The sequence below is a fragment of the Entelurus aequoreus genome, linkage group LG17, assembly GCF_033978785.1.
Source record: "Entelurus aequoreus isolate RoL-2023_Sb linkage group LG17, RoL_Eaeq_v1.1, whole genome shotgun sequence".
NCBI lineage: Eukaryota > Metazoa > Chordata > Actinopteri > Syngnathiformes > Syngnathidae > Entelurus > Entelurus aequoreus.
Genome location: NC_084747.1, coordinates 23,153,294 through 23,175,356, shown reverse-complemented (window position 1 = coordinate 23,175,356; position 22,063 = coordinate 23,153,294). Strand labels below are relative to the sequence as shown.

At 39.7% G+C, this 22,063-nt stretch overlaps 1 protein-coding gene across 3 annotated transcripts; it reads right to left on the bottom strand.

Annotated features, from left to right (window-relative positions):
* Window positions 1–1,249: 1,249 nt before the first annotated feature.
* Window positions 1,250–21,376, bottom strand: lrrc2 (leucine rich repeat containing 2). Of its 3 annotated transcripts, none has more exons than XM_062025301.1 (10): window positions 20,600–21,376; window positions 14,578–14,759; window positions 13,303–13,409; window positions 12,568–12,683; window positions 10,000–10,156; window positions 9,786–9,922; window positions 5,529–5,674; window positions 4,737–4,889; window positions 4,403–4,548; window positions 1,250–3,143 (listed from the first exon to the last, which is right to left on the bottom strand). In XM_062025301.1, exons 2-10 carry the CDS (start codon window positions 14,730–14,732, stop codon window positions 3,094–3,096), a joined length of 1,167 nt encoding a protein of 388 aa, XP_061881285.1. In that variant the 5' UTR covers window positions 14,733–14,759; window positions 20,600–21,376; the 3' UTR covers window positions 1,250–3,093. The 3 variants fall into 3 exon arrangements, with proteins under 3 accessions (XP_061881285.1, XP_061881287.1, XP_061881286.1); XM_062025303.1 differs by having other exon boundaries at window positions 12,568–12,680; XM_062025302.1 differs by having other exon boundaries at window positions 14,578–14,756.
* Window positions 21,377–22,063: the final 687 nt, after the last annotated feature.

The following is a 22,063-nucleotide window of genomic DNA, read 5'->3' as shown; positions in this document are numbered from 1 at the left end:
TAATTAGTTGCTAAATATTTTTAAGATACCAGTAGCTAAATACTCAAAAATATTCAGTGCTAAACATTGATAAGTAATTAGTCGCTAAATATTTATAATTAGTTGCTAAATATTTTTAAGTATATCATTCGCTAACTATTCAGAAACATTAGGCACTAATTATGAAGTAATACATTAGTAGTTAAATATTTAAAAATATATTAGTTGCTAAATATATTAATAGATACAATAGTTGCTAAATATGTATAATTAGTTGTTAACTATTTAGAAACATTAGGCAATAATTATGTAGTAATATATCAGTAGTTCAATATTTATTTGTCGTTGGGGCGGTATAGCTCGGTTGGTAGAGCGGCCGTGCCAGCAACTTGAGGGTTGCAGGTTCGATCCCCGCTTCCGCCATCCTAGTCACTGCCGTTGTGTCCTTGGGCAAGACACTTTACCCACCTGCTCCCAGTGCCACCCACACTGGTTTGAATGTAACTTAGATATTGGGTTTCACTATGTAAAGCGCTTTGAGTCACTTGAGAAAAAGCGCTATATAAATGTAATTCACTTCACTTCACATATATACACGATATTGACTAAAGTATTTGGACACCTGCCTTGACTCACATATGAAGTTGAAGTGCCATCCCATTCCTAACCCATAGGGGTCAATATGACCTTTTGCAGATATTACAGCTTCAACTCTTCTGGGAAGGCTGTCCACAAGGTTGTGGAGTGTGTTTATATCTTCTGGGAAGGCTGTCCACAAGGTTGCGGAGTGTGTTTGTATCTTCTGGGAAGGCTGTCCACAAGGTTGCGGAGTGTGTTTATATCTTCTGGGAAGGCTGTCCACAAGGTTGCGGAGTGTGTTTATATCTTCTGGGAAGGCTGTCCACAAGGTTGTGGAGTGTGTTTATATCTTCTGGGAAGGCTGTCCACAAGGTTGCGGAGTGTGTTTATATCTTCTGGGAAGGCTGTCCACAAGGTTGCGGAGTGTGTTTATATCTTCTGGGAAGGCTGTCCACAAGGTTGTGGAGTGTGTTTATATCTTCTGGGAAGGCTGTCCACAAGGTTGCGGAGTGTGTTTGTACCTTCTGGGAAGGCTGTCCACAAGGTTGCGGAGTGTGTTTATATCTTCTGGGAAGGCTGTCCACAAAGTTGCGGAGTGTGTTTATATCTTCTGGGAAGGCTGTCCACAAGGTTGTGGAGTGTGTTTATATCTTCTGGGAAGGCTGTCCACAAGGTTGCGGAGTGTGTTTATATCTTCTGGGAAGGCTGTCCACAAGGTTGCGGAGTGTGTTTATATCTTCTGGGAAGGCTGTCCACAAGGTTGCGGAGTGTGTTTATATCTTCTGGGAAGGCTGTCCACAAGGTTGCGGAGTGTGTTTATATCTTCTGGGAAGGCTGTCCACAAGGTTGCGGAGTGTGTTTATAGGAATTTTCCACCATTGTTCCAAAAGTGCATTGGTGAGGTCACACACTGATGTTGGTGGAGAAGGTCTGGCTCTCAGTCTCCCTTCTAATTCATCCCAAAGGTGTTCTATGGGGTTCAGGTCAGGACTCTGTGCAGGCCAGTCAAGTTCATCCACACCAGACTCTGTCATCCATGTCTTTATGGATGAAGAGGAAGGGGCCGCTCCAAACTGTTCCCACAAGGTTGGGAGCATGGAATTGTCCAAAATGTTTTGGACAGTTCCAGTGAAAGTTCCTTTCACTGGAACTAAGAGGCCAAGCCCAACTCCTGAAAAACAACCCCACACCATAATTCCTCCCCCACCAAATGTCACACTGGGCACAATGCAGTGAGAAATGTAGCGTTGTCCTGGCAACCTCCAAAGCCAGACTGCTCCATCAGATGTAAAAGTGTGACTCATCAGTCCAGAGAAGGTGTGTCCGCTGCTCTAGAGTCCAGTGGTGATGTCCTTTACTTTGCTGTTGTTCCCAAACTCTTCACTTTTCTTACAATAAAGCTGACTTTGGAATATTTAGGAGCCAGGAACTTTCAGGACTGGATTTGTTGCACAGGTGGCATCCTGTGACAGTTCCATGCTGGAAATCACTGAGAGCGGCCCATTCTTTCACACATGTTTGTAGAAACAGTCTCCATGCCTAAGTGCTGGATTTGATACACCAGGCCAAGTGATTAGTGATTCTCATCATTTGGATGGCTGTGCATGTTAGTCACTAAATATGGATATTAGTCCAAAGTATGGATATTAGTCGATAAATATTTAAAAACGATATTAGTTGCTACATTTTGTGGGATATATTAGTCACTAGATATGGTTAGTTGCTAAATATGTATAATTAGTCAGGAACATGTTTGAAGTACATCACTAGCTAAATATTCATAAAAATATCCAACACTAAACATTGGTAAGTATTTAGCCTCCAAATATGAATAAATATTAAGTTGCTCAAATGTATGAATATATTAGTCACTAATTTTACGTTAGCATTTGCTAAATATAAGTATATTAGTCGCTAAATATTTATGAATATTTCAGTCGCAAAATATAATTAGTTGCTAAATATGTATAATTATATTAGCCGCAAAATATTCTTCAGCATATTAGTTGCTAAATATTTATTAAAATATTCAACATTGATAAGTAATTAGTCTCTAAATATTAAGTCCCTAAAAACATGAAAATGTTATTCATTTCAATGTTAATTGTTAAGTATATTAGTTGCTAATTATATGTAAATACATGTTGCTAAATGTAAATCAATATTTAGTCACTGACTAAATATTTGATATTAGCAAGTAATATAATTTCTTCATGCTATGAATCACCTTTTGTGAATCTAGCCACTTGACTTAGTCTTCTTATCCTCTGGCAGAGCAGGATGTGTTCATGAGCCCGGACAAAGATAGCCACCAAATGTGAGGATCCAATCCATCTTTCCAGTGAGTTTTAGCGGGAGAGGAATGTCGCTAGTAGCGTAGCGAGGGCTAAGTGTTAGCACTTTGTGTTCATCTTGACAAAATCATTTCTGCCCTCTTAAAGCGTTTGTGCTGACAATCAATCAAGTGCTATTTAAATATCTAGCGGCTGTAGCAACACAGGGGTTAGCATTAGCATGTTAGCATGGCTGTGTGGGTCACAGCAGACAGGAAATGGACACCTTGGTGGTGGCGTACGGAACGTCCTCTGCAGGGGACAAGAAGAAGAAGAAGTTTGACCACACGCCGGATAGTAAGAGTTAGGGACGTTATTCAGAATTACCTCTCACACACAATACTGAAACACTCTCACACACACTAGAGTGTTTCAGTAGTGTGTGTGAGAGTGTTTCAGTATTGTGTGTGAGAGTGTTTCAGTAGTGTGTGTGAGAGTGTTTCAGTAGTGTGTATGAGAGTGTTTCAGTAGTGTGTGTGAGAGTGTTTCAGTAGTGTGTGTGAGAGTGTTTCAGTAGTGTGTGTGAGAGTGTTTCAGTAGTGTGAGTGAGAGTGTTTCAGTAGTGTGTGTGAGAGTGTTTCAGTAGTGTGTGTGAGAGTGTTTCAGTAGTGTGTGTGAGAGTGTTTCAGTAGTGTGTGTGAGAGTGTTTCAGTAGTGTGTGTGAGAGTGTTTCAGTAGTGTGTGTGAGAGTGTTTCAGTAGTGTGTGTGAGAGTGTTTCAGTAGTGTGTGTTGAGAGTGTTTCAGTAGTGTGTGTGAGAGTGTTTCAGTAGTGTGTGTTGAGAGTGTTTCAGTAGTGTGTGTGAGAGTGTTTCAGTAGTGTGTGTGAGAGTGTTTCAGTAGTGTGTGTTGAGAGTGTTTCAGTAGTGTGTGTGAGAGTGTTTCAGTAGTGTGTATGAGAGTGTTTCAGTAGTGTGTATGAGAGTGTTTCAGTAGTGTGTGTTGAGAGTGTTTCAGTAGTGTGTGTGAGAGTGTTTCAGTAGTGTGTGTTGAGAGTGTTTCAGTAGTGTGTGTGAGAGTGTTTCAGTAGTGTATGTGAGAGTGTTTCAGTAGTGTGTGTGAGAGTGTTTCAGTAGTGTGTGTGAGAGTGTTTCAGTAGTGTGAATGAGAGTGTTTCAGTAGTGTGTGTGAGAGTGTTTCAGTAGTGTGTGTGAGAGTGTTTCAGTAGTGTGTGTTGAGAGTGTTTCAGTAGTGTGTATGAGAGTGTTTCAGTAGTGTGTGTGACAGTGTTTCAGTAGTGTGTGTGAGAGTGTTTCAGTAGTGTGTGTGAGAGTGTTTCAGTAGTGTGTGTTGAGAGTGTTTCAGTAGTGTGAATGAGAGTGTTTCAGTAGTGTGTGTGAGAGTGTTTCAGTAGTGTGTGTGAGAGTGTTTCAGTAGTGTGTGTGAGAGTGTTTCAGTAGTGTGTGTTGAGAGTGTTTCAGTAGTGTGAATGAGAGAAAAACATTTCAGTTGTTGATGTAAGAGGTGATTCTGAATAGTGTCCCTAACGGCCCCTCATACGATAGACGCTCACCTCGGTCTTTCAGCGTGTCCACGTAGACTTCCAGGAACTCCTTCTGGCTGCTGTCCCTGCTCGGCTCTTCTGTCCTCGTCCTCGTCCTCCCACTCACTTGTGTCAGCTTCCTGTCGCCCACCGCACTGTCGTACAGTCGGATGAACCTGGCGAGAGCGGCCGTCTTTGTACCGGGGTTTGGGGTGTGTGTGTGTGTGTGTGTGTGTGTGTGTGTGTGTGTGTGTGTGTGTGTGTGTGTGTGTGTGTGTGTGTGTGTGTGTAAGTGTGTGTGTGTGTGTGTGTGTGTGTGTGTGTGTGTGTGTGTGTGTGTGTGTGTGTGTGTGTGTGTGTATACTTGATGGCGGGGTTGCTGCACAGCTGTGTGGGAACACAAGACAGGTCCTGGCCGCTGACCACCACCATGCTGAGTGTGGGAATGTTGGTCAGACACTGAGGAAGATACGTCAGGTGGTTCTTGTGCACAAACAACGTCTGCAGCTGCTGGAGTCTAAAACACACACACACACACACACACACACACACACACACACACACACACACACATACACACACTTTATACCTGTCCATGTCCTGTGGCAGTTCAGTTAGCATGTTGTCACTAAGGTCTATATACCTGTCCATGTCCTGTGGCAGTTCAGTTAGCATGTTGTCACTAAGGTCTATATACCTGTCCATGTCCTGTGGCAGGTCAGTTAGCATGTTGTTGCTAAGGTCTACATACATATAATACCTGTCCATGTCCTGTGGCAGGTCAGTTAGTATGTTGTCGCTAAGGTCTACATACATATAATACCTGTCCATGTCCTGTGGCAGGTCAGTTAGCATGTTGTCGCTAAGGTCTACATACATATAATACCTGTCCATGTCCTGTGGCAGGTCAGTTAGCATGTTGTCGCTAAGGTCTACATACCTGTCCATGTCCTGTGGCAGGTCAGTTAGCATGTTGTCGCTAAGGTCTACATACCTGTCCATGTCCTGTGGCAGGTCAGTTAGCATGTTGTCGCTAAGGTCTACATACCTGTCCATGTCCTGTGGCAGGTCAGTTAGCATGTTGTCGCTAAGGTCTACATACCTGTCCATGTCCTGTGGCAGGTCAGTTAGCATGTTGTCGCTAAGGTCTACATACCTGTCCATGTCCTGTGGCAGGTCAGTTAGCATGTTGTCGCTAAGGTCTAGCAGCTGCAGAGATGACATCCTGAGTGTGCAGACAGGAATGGAGGCCAAGTTGTTCTGAGACACGTCCAGGTGACGCAACTTCTTCAAGCCACTCAGCTGAGGATGACATCATCTGACATGTGACCTCTCAACGATGACATCGTCTCACATGTGACCTCTCATATTTACTTTCTGCTAACATAGGCTGACCATATTCTGAAATCCCCAAAAGAGGACACATATATGCGTGCCAAGGCGGGCAGCACGCCAAGGCCGAGACTAGGTGAACATTTGCCAATGATACTCCAACTTGCTTCATAAGTAATATATTTATTTAAATAAAGCATTTTTTCTCCTATGTTGACAGTAGTGTTGGCGCTAGGAATTTTCAAAATGGGGTCCCAGGAACCCCATCAAATCCAACAAATGGGGTCCCACAGTACATTTTTGGGGTACCACTTTTTTGCCAGCGTTTTCAAAACAAATGACAAATGTATGCATTATCCTGTTATATCTCACATTCTATGTTGTGTTTTGGAAAAAGGTTGTCATAAACGAGCTCTCACCCTGCACAGCTGTTTTGTGCTTTGTAGTGTCGGTATGGGCTCGTAGATCTTTATTTGCCACAGATATACACCTTCCTGCTTTGCACACAGTGCATTCTGCTTCCCATGTGTCACGGCCAGGACCAAAACACAAATACTTTTTCCGCAAATCATCCGTGAATTTGCATTTACTTTTCGGCATTTCTTGTTTTCATGTCTGTCTCCACTCACTAGATCTCTCGCTCTGTGTCTCTGCCCCTCCCTCACCAATGTTTCTGCGTGCGCACCGTCACAGCTTGTTTTGTTTAACCCCTTCTTAACTTAACCCTAGAGTCTAGGGTCGGCAACCTTTATCACTCAAAGAGCCATTTTGACGAGTTTCACAAATGAAAGAAAACAATGGGAGCCTCAAAACTCTTTTGAAATGTAAAATGAAATAACACTGTATACAAAGCTTTTTATTGCTTTGTGCTATGTATAAACCAGGAGTCTCAGACACGCGCCCCAGCCCGCACTTTAATATGACAGTTTAAAGTTGGTGCGGACCGCGAGATTTACATGAATAGTCGCCAACCCTCCCACTCTTCCCGGGAGATACCCTTAATTTGGGCGTGATGGCACTGCCTTTAGCGCCCTCTACATCCTGCTTAAACAGCTTATCTGCTTGGCCACATGTTGAATGCATCTTCTGCTTGCACACGTGGGAGGCAGCAAAGCATACTCGGTCAGCAGCCACACAGCTTACACTGACGGTGACCGTATAAAACAACTTTAACACTGTTACGTTACAAATATGCGCCACACTGTGAACCCACACCAAAAAAGAATGACAAATACATTTCTGGAGAACCTCCGCACCATAACACAACATAAACACAACACAACAAATACCCAGAATCCCATGCAGCCCTAAGTCTCCCAGTCTACACGCCCCGCTAGCACCAAACCCCCCCACACATCACCCCCCCCCGCCCCCCCCCCTCCCTCCGTGCGTCAGTTGAGGTTAGAGAGTTAGGGCTGCATGGGATTCTGGGTATTTGTTGTGTTGTGTTTATGTTGTGTTACGGTGCGGAGGTTCTCCAGAAATGTATTTGTCATTTTTTTTTGGTGTGGGTTCACAGTGTGGCGCATATTTGTAATGTAACAGTGTTAAAGTTGTTATATACGACCACCGTCAGTGTAAGCTGTGTGGCTGCTGACCAAGTATGCCTTGCTGTCTCCCACGTCTGCTAGTGATGGGATCGGCAGTTCTTTTGACTGTACTGAATCACTAGAATCAGTTCCTTAAATTGATTCGTTCAAAAAATTTGTTCACGTGTGCAAGTTATAAATGATAAATGGGTTATACTTGTAAAGCGCTTTTCTACCTTCAAGGTACTCAAAGCGCTTTGACACTATTTCCACATTCACACACACATTCACACACTGATGGCGGGAGCTGCCATGCAAGGCGCTAACCAGCAGCCATCAGGAGCAAGGGTGAAGTGTCTTGCCCAAGGACACAACGGACGTGACTAGGATGGTAGAAGGTGGGGATTGAACCCCAGGAACCAGCAACCCTCCGATTGCTGGCACGGCCACTCTACCAACTTCGCCAAGTTAAAGCTTCACGCAACATGTGACCGGGCTGGCATGCTGTTTGTGCCAGTAATAGAGGATAATAAATGCTGTGTCATCATGGCACGCCCATCATTTAGTTGTTAAGGGTTGCCGATCCCTGCCCAAGACAAGACGTACATTGAAAATACACGCAATCCTAACTCACAATGCCGGACATTTGAGGCATTTAAAAAACCCCGCCCGGACACCCCGGACACACCCACAAAAGAGGACATGCCCGGGGAAAAGAGGACGTATGGTCAGCCTATGCCAGGGGTCACCAACCTTTTTGAAAGCAAGAGCTACTTCTTGGGTAGTGAATAATGCGAAGGGCTACCAGTTTGATACACACTTCAATAAATTGCCAGAAATAGCCAATTTGCTCAATTTATCTTTAACCCTAATGTTATTATTAATAATTAATGATATTTACACTTAATTGAACGGTTTAAAAGAGGAGAAAACATGAAAAAAAAAGACAATTAAATTTTGAAACATAGTTTATCTTCAATTTCGACTCTTTAAAATTCAAAATTCAACTGAAAAAAAGAAGAGAAAAACTTAAAAAAATAATTTATGGAACATCATTAGTAATTTTTCCTGATTAAGATTAATTTTAGAATTTTGATGACATGTTTTAAATAGGTTAAAATCCAATCTACACTTTGTTAGAATATATAACAAATTGGACCAAGCTATATTTCTAACAAAGACAAATCATTATTTCTTCTAGATTTTCCAGAACAAACATTTTAAAATCAATTCAAAAGACTTTGAAATAAGATTTAAATTTGATTCTACAGATTTTCTAGATTTGCCGGAATAATTTTTTTGAATTTTAATCATAATAAGTTTGAAGAAATATTTCACAAATATTCTTCGTCGAAAAAACAGAAGCTAAAATGAAGAATTAAATTAAAATGTATTTATTATTCTTTACAATAAAAAAAATAAATTTACTTGAACATTAATTTAAATTGTCAGGAAAGAAGAGGAAGGAATTTAAAAGGTAAAAAGGTATATGTGTTTAAAAATCCTAAAATCATTTTTAAGGTTGTATTTTTTCTCTAAAATTGTCTTTCTGAAAGTTATAAGAAGCAAAGTAAAAAAAAAAAAAGAATTTATTTAAACAAGTGAAGACCAAGTCTTTAGAATATTTTCTTGGATTTTCAAATTCTATTTGAGTTTTGTCTCTCTTAGAATTAAAAATGTCGTGCAAAGTGAGACCAGCTTGCTAGTAAATAAATACAATTTAAAAAATAGAGGCAGCTCACTGGTAAGTGCTGCTATTTGAGCTATTTTTAGAACAGGCCAGCGGGCTACTCATCTGGTCCTTACGGGCTACCTGGTGCCCGCGGGCACCGCGTTGGTGACCCCTGGCCTATGCTAACACCTTGGAAACTTGCGTTCAAACTTCAAACAAATATACTAATTATTTTATATTTTTCATCTGGCCTGTTAGAATTTAAATTAAATAAAATGATACTATCTTAGGAAAGAATGTCTTTTAGAGTGACGGCTTGTAGGAATAGCACACATGCTAACACACACTAGCACACATGCTAACACACACTAGCACACATGCTAACACACAGACTAGCACACATGCTAACACACAGACTAGCACACATGCTAACACACAGACTAGCACACATGCTAACACACACACTAGCACACATGCTAACACACACTAGCACACATACTAACACACACTAGCACACATGCTAACACACAGACTAGCACACATGCTAACACACACTAGCACACATGCTAACACACAGACTAGCACACATGCTAACACACACTAGCACACATGCTAACTCACAGACTAGCACACATGCTAACACACAGACTAGCACACATGCTAACACAGACTAGCACACATGCTAACACACACTAGCACACATGCTAACTCACAGACTAGCACACATGCTAACACACAGACTAGCACACATGCTAACACACACTAGCACACATGCTAACTCACAGACTAGCACACATGCTAACACACAGACTAGCACACATGCTAACACACACTAGCACACATGCTAACACACACTAGCACACATGCTAAGTCAGACGACCTCAAAGGGAAGCTGGCACAGGTTGTAGTTTCCACAGACTTCTAGTCTCTCCAGGTTGTCACAGAGGCCCAGCTGGGCAGGAATGGCGGACAGACGGTTGTAGCTGACGTTGAGCTGCCTCAGTGCGCTCAGTTGTCCTGGGAAGGGGTCAGAGTTGAAGGGGTCAGAGTTGAAGGGGTGAGAGTTGAAGGCGGGAACACGGCAAACGTCTCACCGATGGCGGCCGGAAGCTCCTTCAGGGCGTTGTTGGGCATCTCCAACACACTAAGTTGTGTGAAACATGACAAGTAGTCTGGAAGCTTCTGGATCTTGGTGTCCGTCACGTGCCACTCCTGTAAATATGTCATCCACTGCAGTTCTCGCGGGAAGTCCTGCCGGAAGTTTCCATTTCTTACTTCCTGACCACACACTTTTGATTGATTGATTGAGACTTTTATTAGTAGATTGCACAGTACACTACATATTAGTAGATTACACAGTACAGTACATATTAGTAGATTGCACAGTACAGTACAGTACATATTAGTAGATTACACAGTACAGTACATATTAGTAGATTGCACAGTACAGTACAGTACATATTAGTAGATTACACAGTACAGTACATATTAGTAGATTGCACAGTACAGTACATATTAGTAGATTGCACAGTACACTACATATTAGTAGATTACACAGTACAGTACATATTAGTAGATTGCACAGTACACTACATATTAGTAGATTACACAGTACAGTACATATTAGTAGATTGCACAGTACACTACATATTAGTAGATTACACAGTACACTACATATTAGTAGATTGCACAGTACAGTACATATTAGTAGATTACACAGTACACTACATATTAGTAGATTGCACAGTACACTACATATTAGTAGATTACACAGTACACTACATATTAGTAGATTGCACAGTACAGTACATATTAGTAGATTACACAGTACACTACATATTAGTAGATTGCACAGTACAGTACATATTAGTAGATTGCACAGTACAGTACAGTACATATTAGTAGATTACACAGTACACTACATATTAGTAGATTACACAGTACAGTACATATTAGTAGATTGCACAGTACACTACATATTAGTAGATTACACAGTACAGTACATATTAGTAGATTACACAGTACAGTACATATTAGTAGATTGCACAGTACACTACATATTAGTAGATTACACAGTACAGTACATATTAGTAGATTACACAGTACACTACATATTAGTAGATTATACAGTACACTACATATTAGTAGATTGCACAGTACACTACATATTAGTAGATTACACAGTACAGTACATATTAGTAGATTACACAGTACACTACATATTAGTAGATTATACAGTACACTACATATTAGTAGATTGCACAGTACACTACATATTAGTAGATTGCACAGTACACTACATATTAGTAGATTGCACAGTACACTACATATTAGTAGATTGCACAGTACAGTACATATTAGTAGATTACACAGTACACTACATATTAGTAGATTGCACAGTACACTACATATTAGTAGATTACACAGTACACTACATATTAGTAGACTGCACAGTACACTACATATTAGTAGATTACACAGTACACTACATATTAGTAGATTACACAGTACACTACATATTAGTAGATTACACAGTACACTACATATTAGTAGATTACACAGTACACTACATATTAGTAGATTACACAGTACAGTACATATTAGTAGATTACACAGTACACTACATATTAGTAGATTGCACAGTACACTACATATTAGTAGATTACACAGTACAGTACATATTAGTAGATTGCACAGTACACTACATATTAGTAGATTACACAGTACACTACATATTAGTAGATTACACAGTACAGTACATATTAGTAGATTACACAGTACACTACATATTAGTAGATTGCACAGTACAGTACATATTAGTAGATTACACAGTACAGTACATATTAGTACATTACACAGTACAGTACATATTAGTAGATTACACAGTACAGTACATATTAGTACATTACACAGTACAGTACATATTAGTAGATTGCACAGTAAAGTACATATTAGTAGATTACACAGTACACTACATATTAGTAGATTGCACAGTACAGTACATATTAGTAGATTACACAGTACACTACATATTAGTAGATTACACAGTACACTACATATTAGTAGATTACTCATTACAGTACATATTAGTAGATTACACAGTGAAGTACATATTAGTAGATTACACAGTACAGTACATATTAGTAGATTACACAGTACACTACATATTAGTAGATTACACAGTACAGTACATATTAGTAGATTACACAGTACACTACATATTAGTAGATTGCACAGTACAGTACATATTAGTATATTGCACAGTACAGTACATATTAGTAGATTACACAGTACAGTACATATTCCCTACTATTGACCACTAAATGGTAACACCCCAATAAGTTTTTACACTTGTTTAAGTCCACGTTAATCAATTCCTGGTACAAATATATACTATCATCACCACACAAGTTCATCATCAGAGTATATACATTGAATGGGGGGGAGGGGGGGTGTTAAGTTTGGTTGCTATCAGCACTTCAGTCATCAACAATTTTTAGTTTGTATTCAGTCATTGGTGAAGCTAAGGATAATATTTGAATATTGTTTTTAATATTGTTGTGCAGCACTTTGGAAACATGTTTGTTGTTTAAATGTGCTATATAAATAAAGTGGATCAGTTTATCTGCTGACTTTAGCTGCTAGTTTAGCGGCTAGCTCACCTTCCACTGGTCACCATGCAGCTGGAACAGCAGCTTCTTGTCACCATGGTTACTCACATCTGGACTGTCACACTGTGCTTGCTGCACATCTGCCTCCTGATTGGACGGATGCTCTGCTGACAGGAAACAACTTTTAAAACCAACGTACGTACATACGTGTGTGTGTGTGTGTGTGTGTGTGTGTGTGTGTGTGTACCAGTGAGTGTGTGTGTGTGTGTGTGTGTGTGTGTGTGTGTGTGTGTGTGTGTGTGTGTGTGTACCAGTGAGTGTGTGTAGAGTAGATCTAGTGAGGTAGGTGTCCAGCAGGTTGTGTGTGTGTGTGTGTGTGTGTGTGTGTGTGTGTGTGTGTGTGTGTACCAGTGAGTGTGTGTAGAGTAGATCTAGTGAGGTAGGTATCCAGCAGGTTGTGTGTGTGTGTGTGTGTGTGTGTGTGTGTACCAGTGAGTGTGTGTGTGTGTACCAGTGAGTGTGTGTAGAGTAGATCTAGTGAGGTAGGTGTCCAGCAGGTTGTGTGTGTGTGTGTGTGTGTGTGTGTACCAGTGAGTGTGTGTGTGTGTACCAGTGAGTGTGTGTAGAGTAGATCTAGTGAGGTAAGTGTCCAGCAGGTTGTGTGTGTGTGTGTGTGTGTGTGTGTACCAGTGAGTGTGTGTAGAGTAGATCTAGTGAGGTAAGTGTCCAGCAGGTTGTGTGTGTGTGTGTGTGTGTGTGTGTACCAGTGAGTGTGTGTGTGTGTACCAGTGAGTGTGTGTAGAGTAGATCTAGTGAGGTAAGTGTCCAGCAGGTTGCGTTCGTGTGTTTTCAGCGTCTTGCAGTAGATAAAATACTGCCATTGTTGCTCAATCCTGCACACACACACACACACACACACACACACACACACACACACACACACACACACACACACACACACACACACAGAGACAGAGAGGTCAAAGGTGAAGAGTGTAAAGCAGAAGCAGGGCCGGCCCGTGGCATAGGCCGTATAGGCAAATGCTAAGGGCGCCGTCCATCAGGGGGCGCCACGCCAGTGCCACAAATGTTGGAGAAAAAATAAAATAAAATAAATAAGTTGGTACTATTATTTCTAAATACAAAAAATAATCCCACGTTAATTAAAATGCAAAGTAAAGCCTATTTAATAGAAATATTATTTGTTACAACATTACGCCCCCCTCTCCCCCCGCACGGGGCGCCCCCTCCCTTCCCATATCATGACTCTTTTTGGACGTCACCACATCAAAAAATCAACACAAGATGTCAAAACGGCCAAAACTGTCAGGTGCCCAGGGAAGAAAAAAGAGAAAAGAGGAGGAGAAACGAGAAAAAGACAGAGGTAGCAGGGAGGTAACGTTAGCCTACATGAAATTATTTGTCTGTTACAGAATGTGATAGTAACCTGGCTTTTTAGCATTGAGCTAATGTTACATGATTCGGCAATTGCTAATCAATAAATAGCTAGTTCTGTTTTAACGTCGGGTTAATATTGTGGAGGGGGCTAAATTGTTATGGAAAATAATAATGTAACGTTAGGTAATTACAGTACTCCCACCTTACATTCCTCAGGGACATTTGTATAAGCAGGTGTTTTTTGTTGACATTGTTATTGCCTTCTGGTTAGCTAATGTTTGCCCTGCAGGTAATAGTCACTTTTCCACCCCTTTATATATTAGGTATAGTTGTAAGCCTAGTTGTTAAAGTGCACATCATTAATGTTAATTAAGCAATATCACATGAGAGGGAATGCTGTTTTTTAATTTGAGCACTGCTGTGATTCGGTTAAAGATAATCATAACATAACATTCTCATATAATATGTTAATTTGCTTTCTTTAAGTAAAAAAAAAAGGTCAAAGACAAAGCTATTCGGTTTCTTGTGAGTATATACACTTCACTGCCGATGTGGGGGGGCGCCACCTAAAATCTTGCCTAGGGCGCCAGATTGGTTAGGGCCAGGCCTGAGCAGAAGAAAGGTCAGATGTTGTACCTGCAGAAGAAAGGTCAGATGTTGTACCTGGCCAGGGCGCTGCTCTCCTTCCTGTCCTGCTCCTTCCTCTGACGTAGAAGATGTTTGCTCACACGCACCTCCCACACACTCCGCACTGCCATCACGTCGTAGGCAGGAACAGGAACAGGAACAGGAACAGGAACCTTCCTCTCCAACATCATGACAAGTCAGTCAGAGTGGCACCTCTGCTGTGACAAAGATAGGAACAGCACTAATCCAGTCGCCATGACAACTGATTCCCAGCTGGGAGTGGTTTGTTTAGCACATGCACATTTAGTGTGTGTGTGTGTGTGTGTGTGTGTGTGTGTGTGTGTGTGTGTGTGTGTGTGTGTGTGTGTGTGTGTGTGTGTGTGTGTGTGTGTGTGTGTGTGTGTGTGTGTATATAGAGTATATTCCTCCCGCACTAAAAGAGTGCACACTTGCTGCACGCTCACCTGACACTGCATTGTGAGTGTGATGATGTCATGATGAGGAATACATTTGTACACACTATGATAATATGATGTCATGATATTGATGGGGAATACATTTGTACACACTATGATAATATGATGTCATGATATTGATGGGGAATACATTTGTACACAATATGATAATATGATGTCATGATATTGACATGATTCAGTATTTAATATTCAATATTCAGTATTCAATATTCAGTATTCAATATTCAGTATTTAATATTCAGTATTCAGTATTCAATATTCAGTATTCACCCTAACCCTAAACCCTAACCCTAACCCTAACCCTATTCAGTATTCAGTATTCAATATTCAATATTCGGTATTCAGTATTCAATATTCAGTTTTCAATATTCATTATTCAGTATTCACCCTAATCCTAACCCTAAACCCTAACCCTAACCCTATTCAGTATTCAGTATTCAATATTCAGTATTCGGTATTCAGTATTCAATATTCAGTATTCAATATTCAGTATTCAATATTCAATATTCAGTATTCAGTATTCAATATTCAGTATTCAATATTCAGTATTCAGTATTCACCCTAACCCTAACCCTAACCCTACCCCTATTCAGTATTCAGTATTCAATATTCAATATTCAATATTCGGTATTCAGTATTCAGTATTCAATATTCAGTATTCGGTATTCAGTATTCAATATTCGGTATTCAGTATTCACCCTAAACCTAACCCTAACCCTAACCCTAAACCCTAACCCTAACCCTAACCATAACCCTAACCCTAACCCTAACCCTAACCCTATTCAGTATTCAATATTCAGTATTCAATATTCAGTATTCAATATTCAGTATTCAGTATTCACCCTAACCCTAACCCTAAACCCTAACCCTAACCCTATTCAATATTCGGTATTCAGTATTCACCCTAATCCTAACCCTAACCCTAAACCCTAACCCTATTCAATATTCAGTATTCAATATTCGGTATTCAATATTTAGTATTCAATATTCAATATTCCGTATTCGGTATTCAGTATTCAATATTCAATATTCAATATTCAGTATTCAATATTCAGTATTCAGTATTTGGTATTCAGTATTCAATATTCAATATTCGGTATTCAATATTCAGTATTCAGTAATCAATATTCGGTGTTCGGTATTCAGTATTCGGTATTCAATATTCAGTATTCAGTATTCAAGAAAGTTTGATCATATTACGCCTATACTGTATATACCTTTATATATATATATATATATATATATATATATATACCTATACTGGCTCACCTGCACTGGCTTCCTGTGCACTTAAGATGCGACTTTAAGGTTTTACTACTTACGTATAAAATATTACACGGTTTAGCTCCTGCCTATCTTGACGATTGTATTGTACCATATGTCCCGGTAAGAAATCTGCGTTCAAAGAACTCTGGCTTATTAGTGATTCCCAGAGCCCAAAAAAGTCTGCGGGCTATAGAGCGTTTTCTATTGGGGCTCCAATACTATGGAATGTTCTAGCAGTAACAGTTAGAGATGCTACCTCAGTAGAAGCATTTAAGTCTCATCTTAAAACTCATTTGTATACTCTAGCCTTTAAATAGACTTCCTTTTTAGACCAGTTGATCTGCCGTTTCTTTTCTTTTCTTTTCTACTCTGCTCCGGGGTGGACCGCTAGCCTGTCCATCAGATGGGGACATCTCTACGCTGCTGACCCGTCTCCACTCGGGATGGTTCCTGCTTGCCCCACTATGGACTGGACTCTCGCTGATGTGTTAGACTTTCACAATATTATGTCAGACCCACTCCACATCCATTGCTTTCGGTCTCCCCTAGAGGGGGGGGGGGGGGGGTTACCCACATATGCGGTCCTCTCCAAGGTTTCTCATAGTCATTCACATTGACGTCCCACTGGGGTGAGTTTTTCCTTGCCCGTATGTGGGCTCTGTACCGAGGATGTCGTTGTGGCTTGTACAGCCCTTTGAGACACTTGTGATTTAGGGCTATATAAATAAACATTGATTGATTGATTGATTGATTGATTGAATATTCAGTATTCAATATTCAGTATTCAATATTCAGTATTCAATATTCAATATTCAGTATTCAATATTCAGTATTCAATATTCAATATTCAGTATTCAATATTCAGTATTCACCCTAACCCTAACCCTAAACCCTAACCCTAACCCTACCCCTATTCAGTATTCAATATTCAGTATTCAATATTCAATATTCGGTATTCACTATTCAATATTCAGTATTCGGTATTCAGTATTCAATATTCAGTATTCAATATTCGGTATTCAGTATTCACCCTAACCCTAACCCTAACCCTAACCCTAAACCCTAACCCTAACCCTATTCAGTATTCAGTATTCAATATTCAGTATTCAATATTCAATATTCAGTATTCAATATTCAGTATTCAATATTCAGTATTCAATATTCAGTATTCAGTATTCAATATTCAATATTCAGTATTCAATATTCAGTATTCAGTATTCACCCTAACCCTAACCCTAAACCCTAACCCTAACCCTATTCAGTATTCAATATTCAGTATTCAATATTCAGTATTCACCCTAACCCTAACCCTAAACCCTAACCCTAACCCTAACCCTATTCAGTATTCAGTATTCAATATTCAGTATTCAATATTCAGTATTCAGTATTCAGAATTCACCCTAACCCTAACCCTAAACCCTAACCCTATTCAATATTCGGTATTTAGTATTCACCCTAACCCTAACCCTAACCCTAAACCCTAACCCTAACCCTAACCCTAACCCTAACCCTATTCAGTATTCAGTATTCGGTATTCAGTATTCAGTATTCAATATTCAATATTCAATATTCAGTATTCAGTATTCAGTATTCAATATTCAGTATTCAATATTCAGTATTCAATATTCAGTATTCACCCTAACCCTAACCCTAAACCCTAACCCTAACCCTAACCCTAAACCCTAACCCTAACCCTAACCCTATTCAGTATTCAGTATTCAATATTCAGTATTCAATATTCAGTATTCAGTATTCACCCTAACCCTAACCCTAACCCTAAACCCTAACCCTAACCCTAACCCTAACCCTATTCAGTATTCAGTATTCGGTATTCAGTATTCAATATTCAGTATTCAATATTCAGTATTCAATATTCGGTATTCAGTATTCAATATTCAGTATTCAGTATTCAGTATTCAGTATTCAATATTCAGTATTCAGCCCCCAGGCCGTAGTTTACATTGTAGATAGTCACATGCAAACTATGAATGAACACGAGTGGAGTTATGTACTTAACACAAGTGGAGTTATGTACTTAACACAAGTGGAGTTATGTACTTAACACAAGTGGAGTTATGTACTTAACACAAGTGGAGTTATGTACTTAACACAAGTGGAGTTATGTACTTAACACAAGTGGAGTTATGTACTTAACACAAGTGGAGTTATGTACTTAACACAAGTGGAGTTATGTACTTAACACAAGTGGAGTTATGTACTTAACACAAGTGGAGTTATGTACTTAACACAAGTGGAGTTATGTACTTAACACGAGTGGAGTTATGTACTTAACACAAGTGGAGTTATGTACTTAACACAAGTGGAGTTATGTACTTTACACAAGTGGAGTTATGTACTTAACACAAGTGGAGTTATGTACTTAACACAAGTGGAGTTATGTACTTAACACAAGTGGAGTTATGTACTTAACACAAGTGGAGTTATGTACTTAACACAAGTGGAGTTATGTACTTAACAGGGTTAGGGGTTAGGGTTACCCTAACCCTAACCCTAACTTAGTGTCTAGCCTCAGGGTGTTACAGGTTAACTTAGTGTCTAGCCTCAGGGTGTTACAGGTTAACTTAGTGTCTAGCCTCAGGGTGTTACAGGCTAAGTTAGTGTATAGCCTCAGGGTGTTACAGGTTAACTTAGTGTCTAGCCTCAGGGTGTTACAGGTTAACTTAGTGTCTAGCCTCAGGGTGTTACAGGCTAACTTAGTGTATAGCCTCAGGGTGTTACAGGCTAACTTAGTGTATAGCCTCAGGGTGCTACAGGCTAACTTAGTGTATAGCCTCAGGGTGTTACAGGCTAACTTAGTGTATAGCCTCAGGGTGCTACAGGCTAACTTAGTGTCTAGCCTCAGGGTGCTACAGGCTAACTTAGTGTCTAGCCTCAGGGTGTTACAGGCTAACTTAGTGTATAGCCTCAGGGTGTTACAGGCTAACTTAGTGTATAGCCTCAGGGTGCTACAGGCTAACTTAGTGTATAGCCTCAGGGTGTTACAGGCTAACTTAGTGTATAGCCTCAGGGTGTTACAGGCTAACTTAGTGTCTAGCCTCAGGGTGCTACAGGCTAACTTAGTGTCTAGCCTCAGGGTGTTACAGGCTAACTTAGTGTATAGCCTCAGGGTGTTACAGGTTAACTTAGTGTCTAGCCTCAGGGTGTTACAGGTTAACTTAGTGTATAGCCTCAGGGTGTTACAGGTTAACTTAGTGTCTAGCCTCAGGGTGTTACAGGTTAACTTAGTGTATAGCCTCAGGGTGTTACAGGTTAACTTAGTGTCTAGCCTCAGGGTGTTACAGGTTAACTTAGTGTATAGCCTCAGGGTGTTACAGGCTAACTTAGTGTATAGCCTCAGGGTGTTACAGGTTAACTTAGTGTCTAGCCTCAGGGTGTTACAGGCTAACTTAGTGTCTAGCCTCAGGGTGTTACAGGCTAACTTAGTGTATAGCCTCAGGGTGTTACAGGCTAACTTAGTGTCTAGCCTCAGGGTGTTACAGGCTAACTTAGTGTATAGCCTCAGGGTGTTACAGGCTAACTTAGTGTATAGCCTCAGGGTGTTACAGGCTAACTTAGTGTCTAGCCTCAGGGTGTTACAGGCTTACTTAGTGTCTAGCCTCAGGGTGTTACAGGCTAACTTAGTGTATAGCCTCAGGGTGTTACAGGCTAACTTAGTGTATAGCCTCAGGGTGTTACAGGTTAACTTAGTGTATAGCCTCAGGGTGTTACAGGTTAACTTAGTGTCTAGCCTCAGGGTGTTACAGGTTAACTTAGTGTATAGCCTCAGGGTGTTACAGGTTAACTTAGTGTATAGCCTCAGGGTGTTACAGGTTAACTTAGTGTCTAGCCTCAGGGTGTTACAGTCTAACTTAGTGTCTAGCCTCAGGGTGTTACAGGTTCACTTTTACAGCTAATTTCACACTTTTTTCTGTAATTCCACTGCCATACACCTTACAGTCATATAACTTGGTATGTGACACATGCTATATGTTAGCATGCTAGATAAGTAGCAAAACCTATGAGTATTAGTATCAACATTTCAGTTTTTTTTCTCATTTTTTATTGATTTTCTTTCGACAATATGGAATGTTTACAACGAAACACAAGACAAACATTTCAAAAAGATTCCCACCAATGGTAATATTTGTGTAAATATACATCTTACTGACTATAATATTCATAGAACTATAATAACCAGCCAGTCTTTTGAAGGATTGGGCTCCCTTCAATGGCAGACTATCTCTAAGAGTGATGGACTCAAAGTTAGGTAAGAATAGATGATCTTTGTAGGATGGGACAGACAAACAAGTTCTTACCTTCTCACACGTCTTCTCTGCCACTGACTTGTTGACTCACTGTTTGCGTGTGCGTGTTATTTTTAGCAGCAGACCAGACGTGTCACATGACACCATCACCTCCACATAGGCTTCTGGAAACATCCATGTTAGCATGCCGACAATGACAGTGAAACACAACAACGCATCACAACATATCATAGCAATGAGGGCTGGAGGATTATGGCAAAAATAATAATCACGAGGATTTTTGATTGGTATATAAATCACGATCAATAACAGGATTATTCATTCATGTGAAAAGGTGAGTTTTTAGTGAATTATCCTAACTCAACTTTGAATATGATTGAAAAGTACAACGGAAATAAAGGAGTGACAAATAAACGACAGCAAGTCAAATAATAATCACAGTCATAACAACACATGTCGACACGGGACCTTTTTTTGAAAATGACATCATGCAACACAATGTTCATTTGAAAAATGAGCGGGATGAAATCTGGCCAAATATACTAATGTATGACTTACTTTTACACTTTTATGAGTGGGACCCTCAAGGGTCTTCTAATGTGGTTTTTATTTCAAAACAACAAAGTTCAAACCATTATTGTGAATCACAATAATCAATGTTGTTGTCAATTGTTGACATATTCAAGGCTCCAACTACTTCATATCTAATATTTGACTTATGACTTTTGGAGGGGAAATATTGCACATGTTTTGTTTATTCCCTACAAAATAAGGGTTTTATTTGACAAAAAGGGTATAAAATAGGGATGTCCGATAATGGCTTTTTGCCGATATCCGATATGCCGATATTGTCCAACTCTTTAATTACTGATACCGATATTAACCGATACCGATATCAACCGATATATACAGTCGTGGAATTAACACATTATTATGCCTAATTTGGACAACCAGGTATGGTGAAGATAAGGTACTTTTTTAAAAAAACGAATCCAATAAAATAAGATAAATAAATTAAAAACATTTTCTTCAATAAAAAAAAAAGTAAAACAATATAAAAACAGTTACATAGAAACTAGTAATTAATGAAAATTTGTAAAATTAACTGTTAAAGGTTAGTACTATTAGTGGAGCAGCAGCACGCACAATCATGTGTGCTTACGGACTGTATCCCTTGCAGACTGTATTGATATATATTGATATATAATGTAGGAAACAGAATATTAATAACAGAAAGAAACAACCCTTTTGTGTGAATGAGTGTAAATGGGGGAGGGAGGTTTTTTGGCTTGGTGCACTAATTGTAAGTGTATCTTGTGTTTTTTATGTGGATTTAATAAAATTTTTTAAAAAAACCAAAAATAATAATTAAAAAACGATACTGATAATAAAAAAAACGGTACCGATAATTTCCGATATTACATTTTAACACATTTATCGGCCGATAGTATCGGCAGACCAATATTATCGGACATCTCTAGTATAAAACATACAAAAATAACAACTTAATATCAA

Excerpts from the sequence above, each read along its gene's own strand:
- lrrc2 (XM_062025301.1), bottom strand. The coding sequence starts at position 14,732 with ATGATGTTGGAGAGGAAGGTTCCTGTTCCTGTTCCTGTTCCTGTTCCT. Across the intron at positions 13,410-14,577 it reads GAGAGCAGCGCCCTGGCCAG|GATTGAGCAACAATGGCAGT; the intron begins GTACAACATCTG and ends GTGTGTGTGCAG. Across the intron at positions 10,157-12,567 it reads TGCATGGTGACCAGTGGAAG|GACTTCCCGCGAGAACTGCA; the intron begins GTGAGCTAGCCG and ends AACTTCCGGCAG.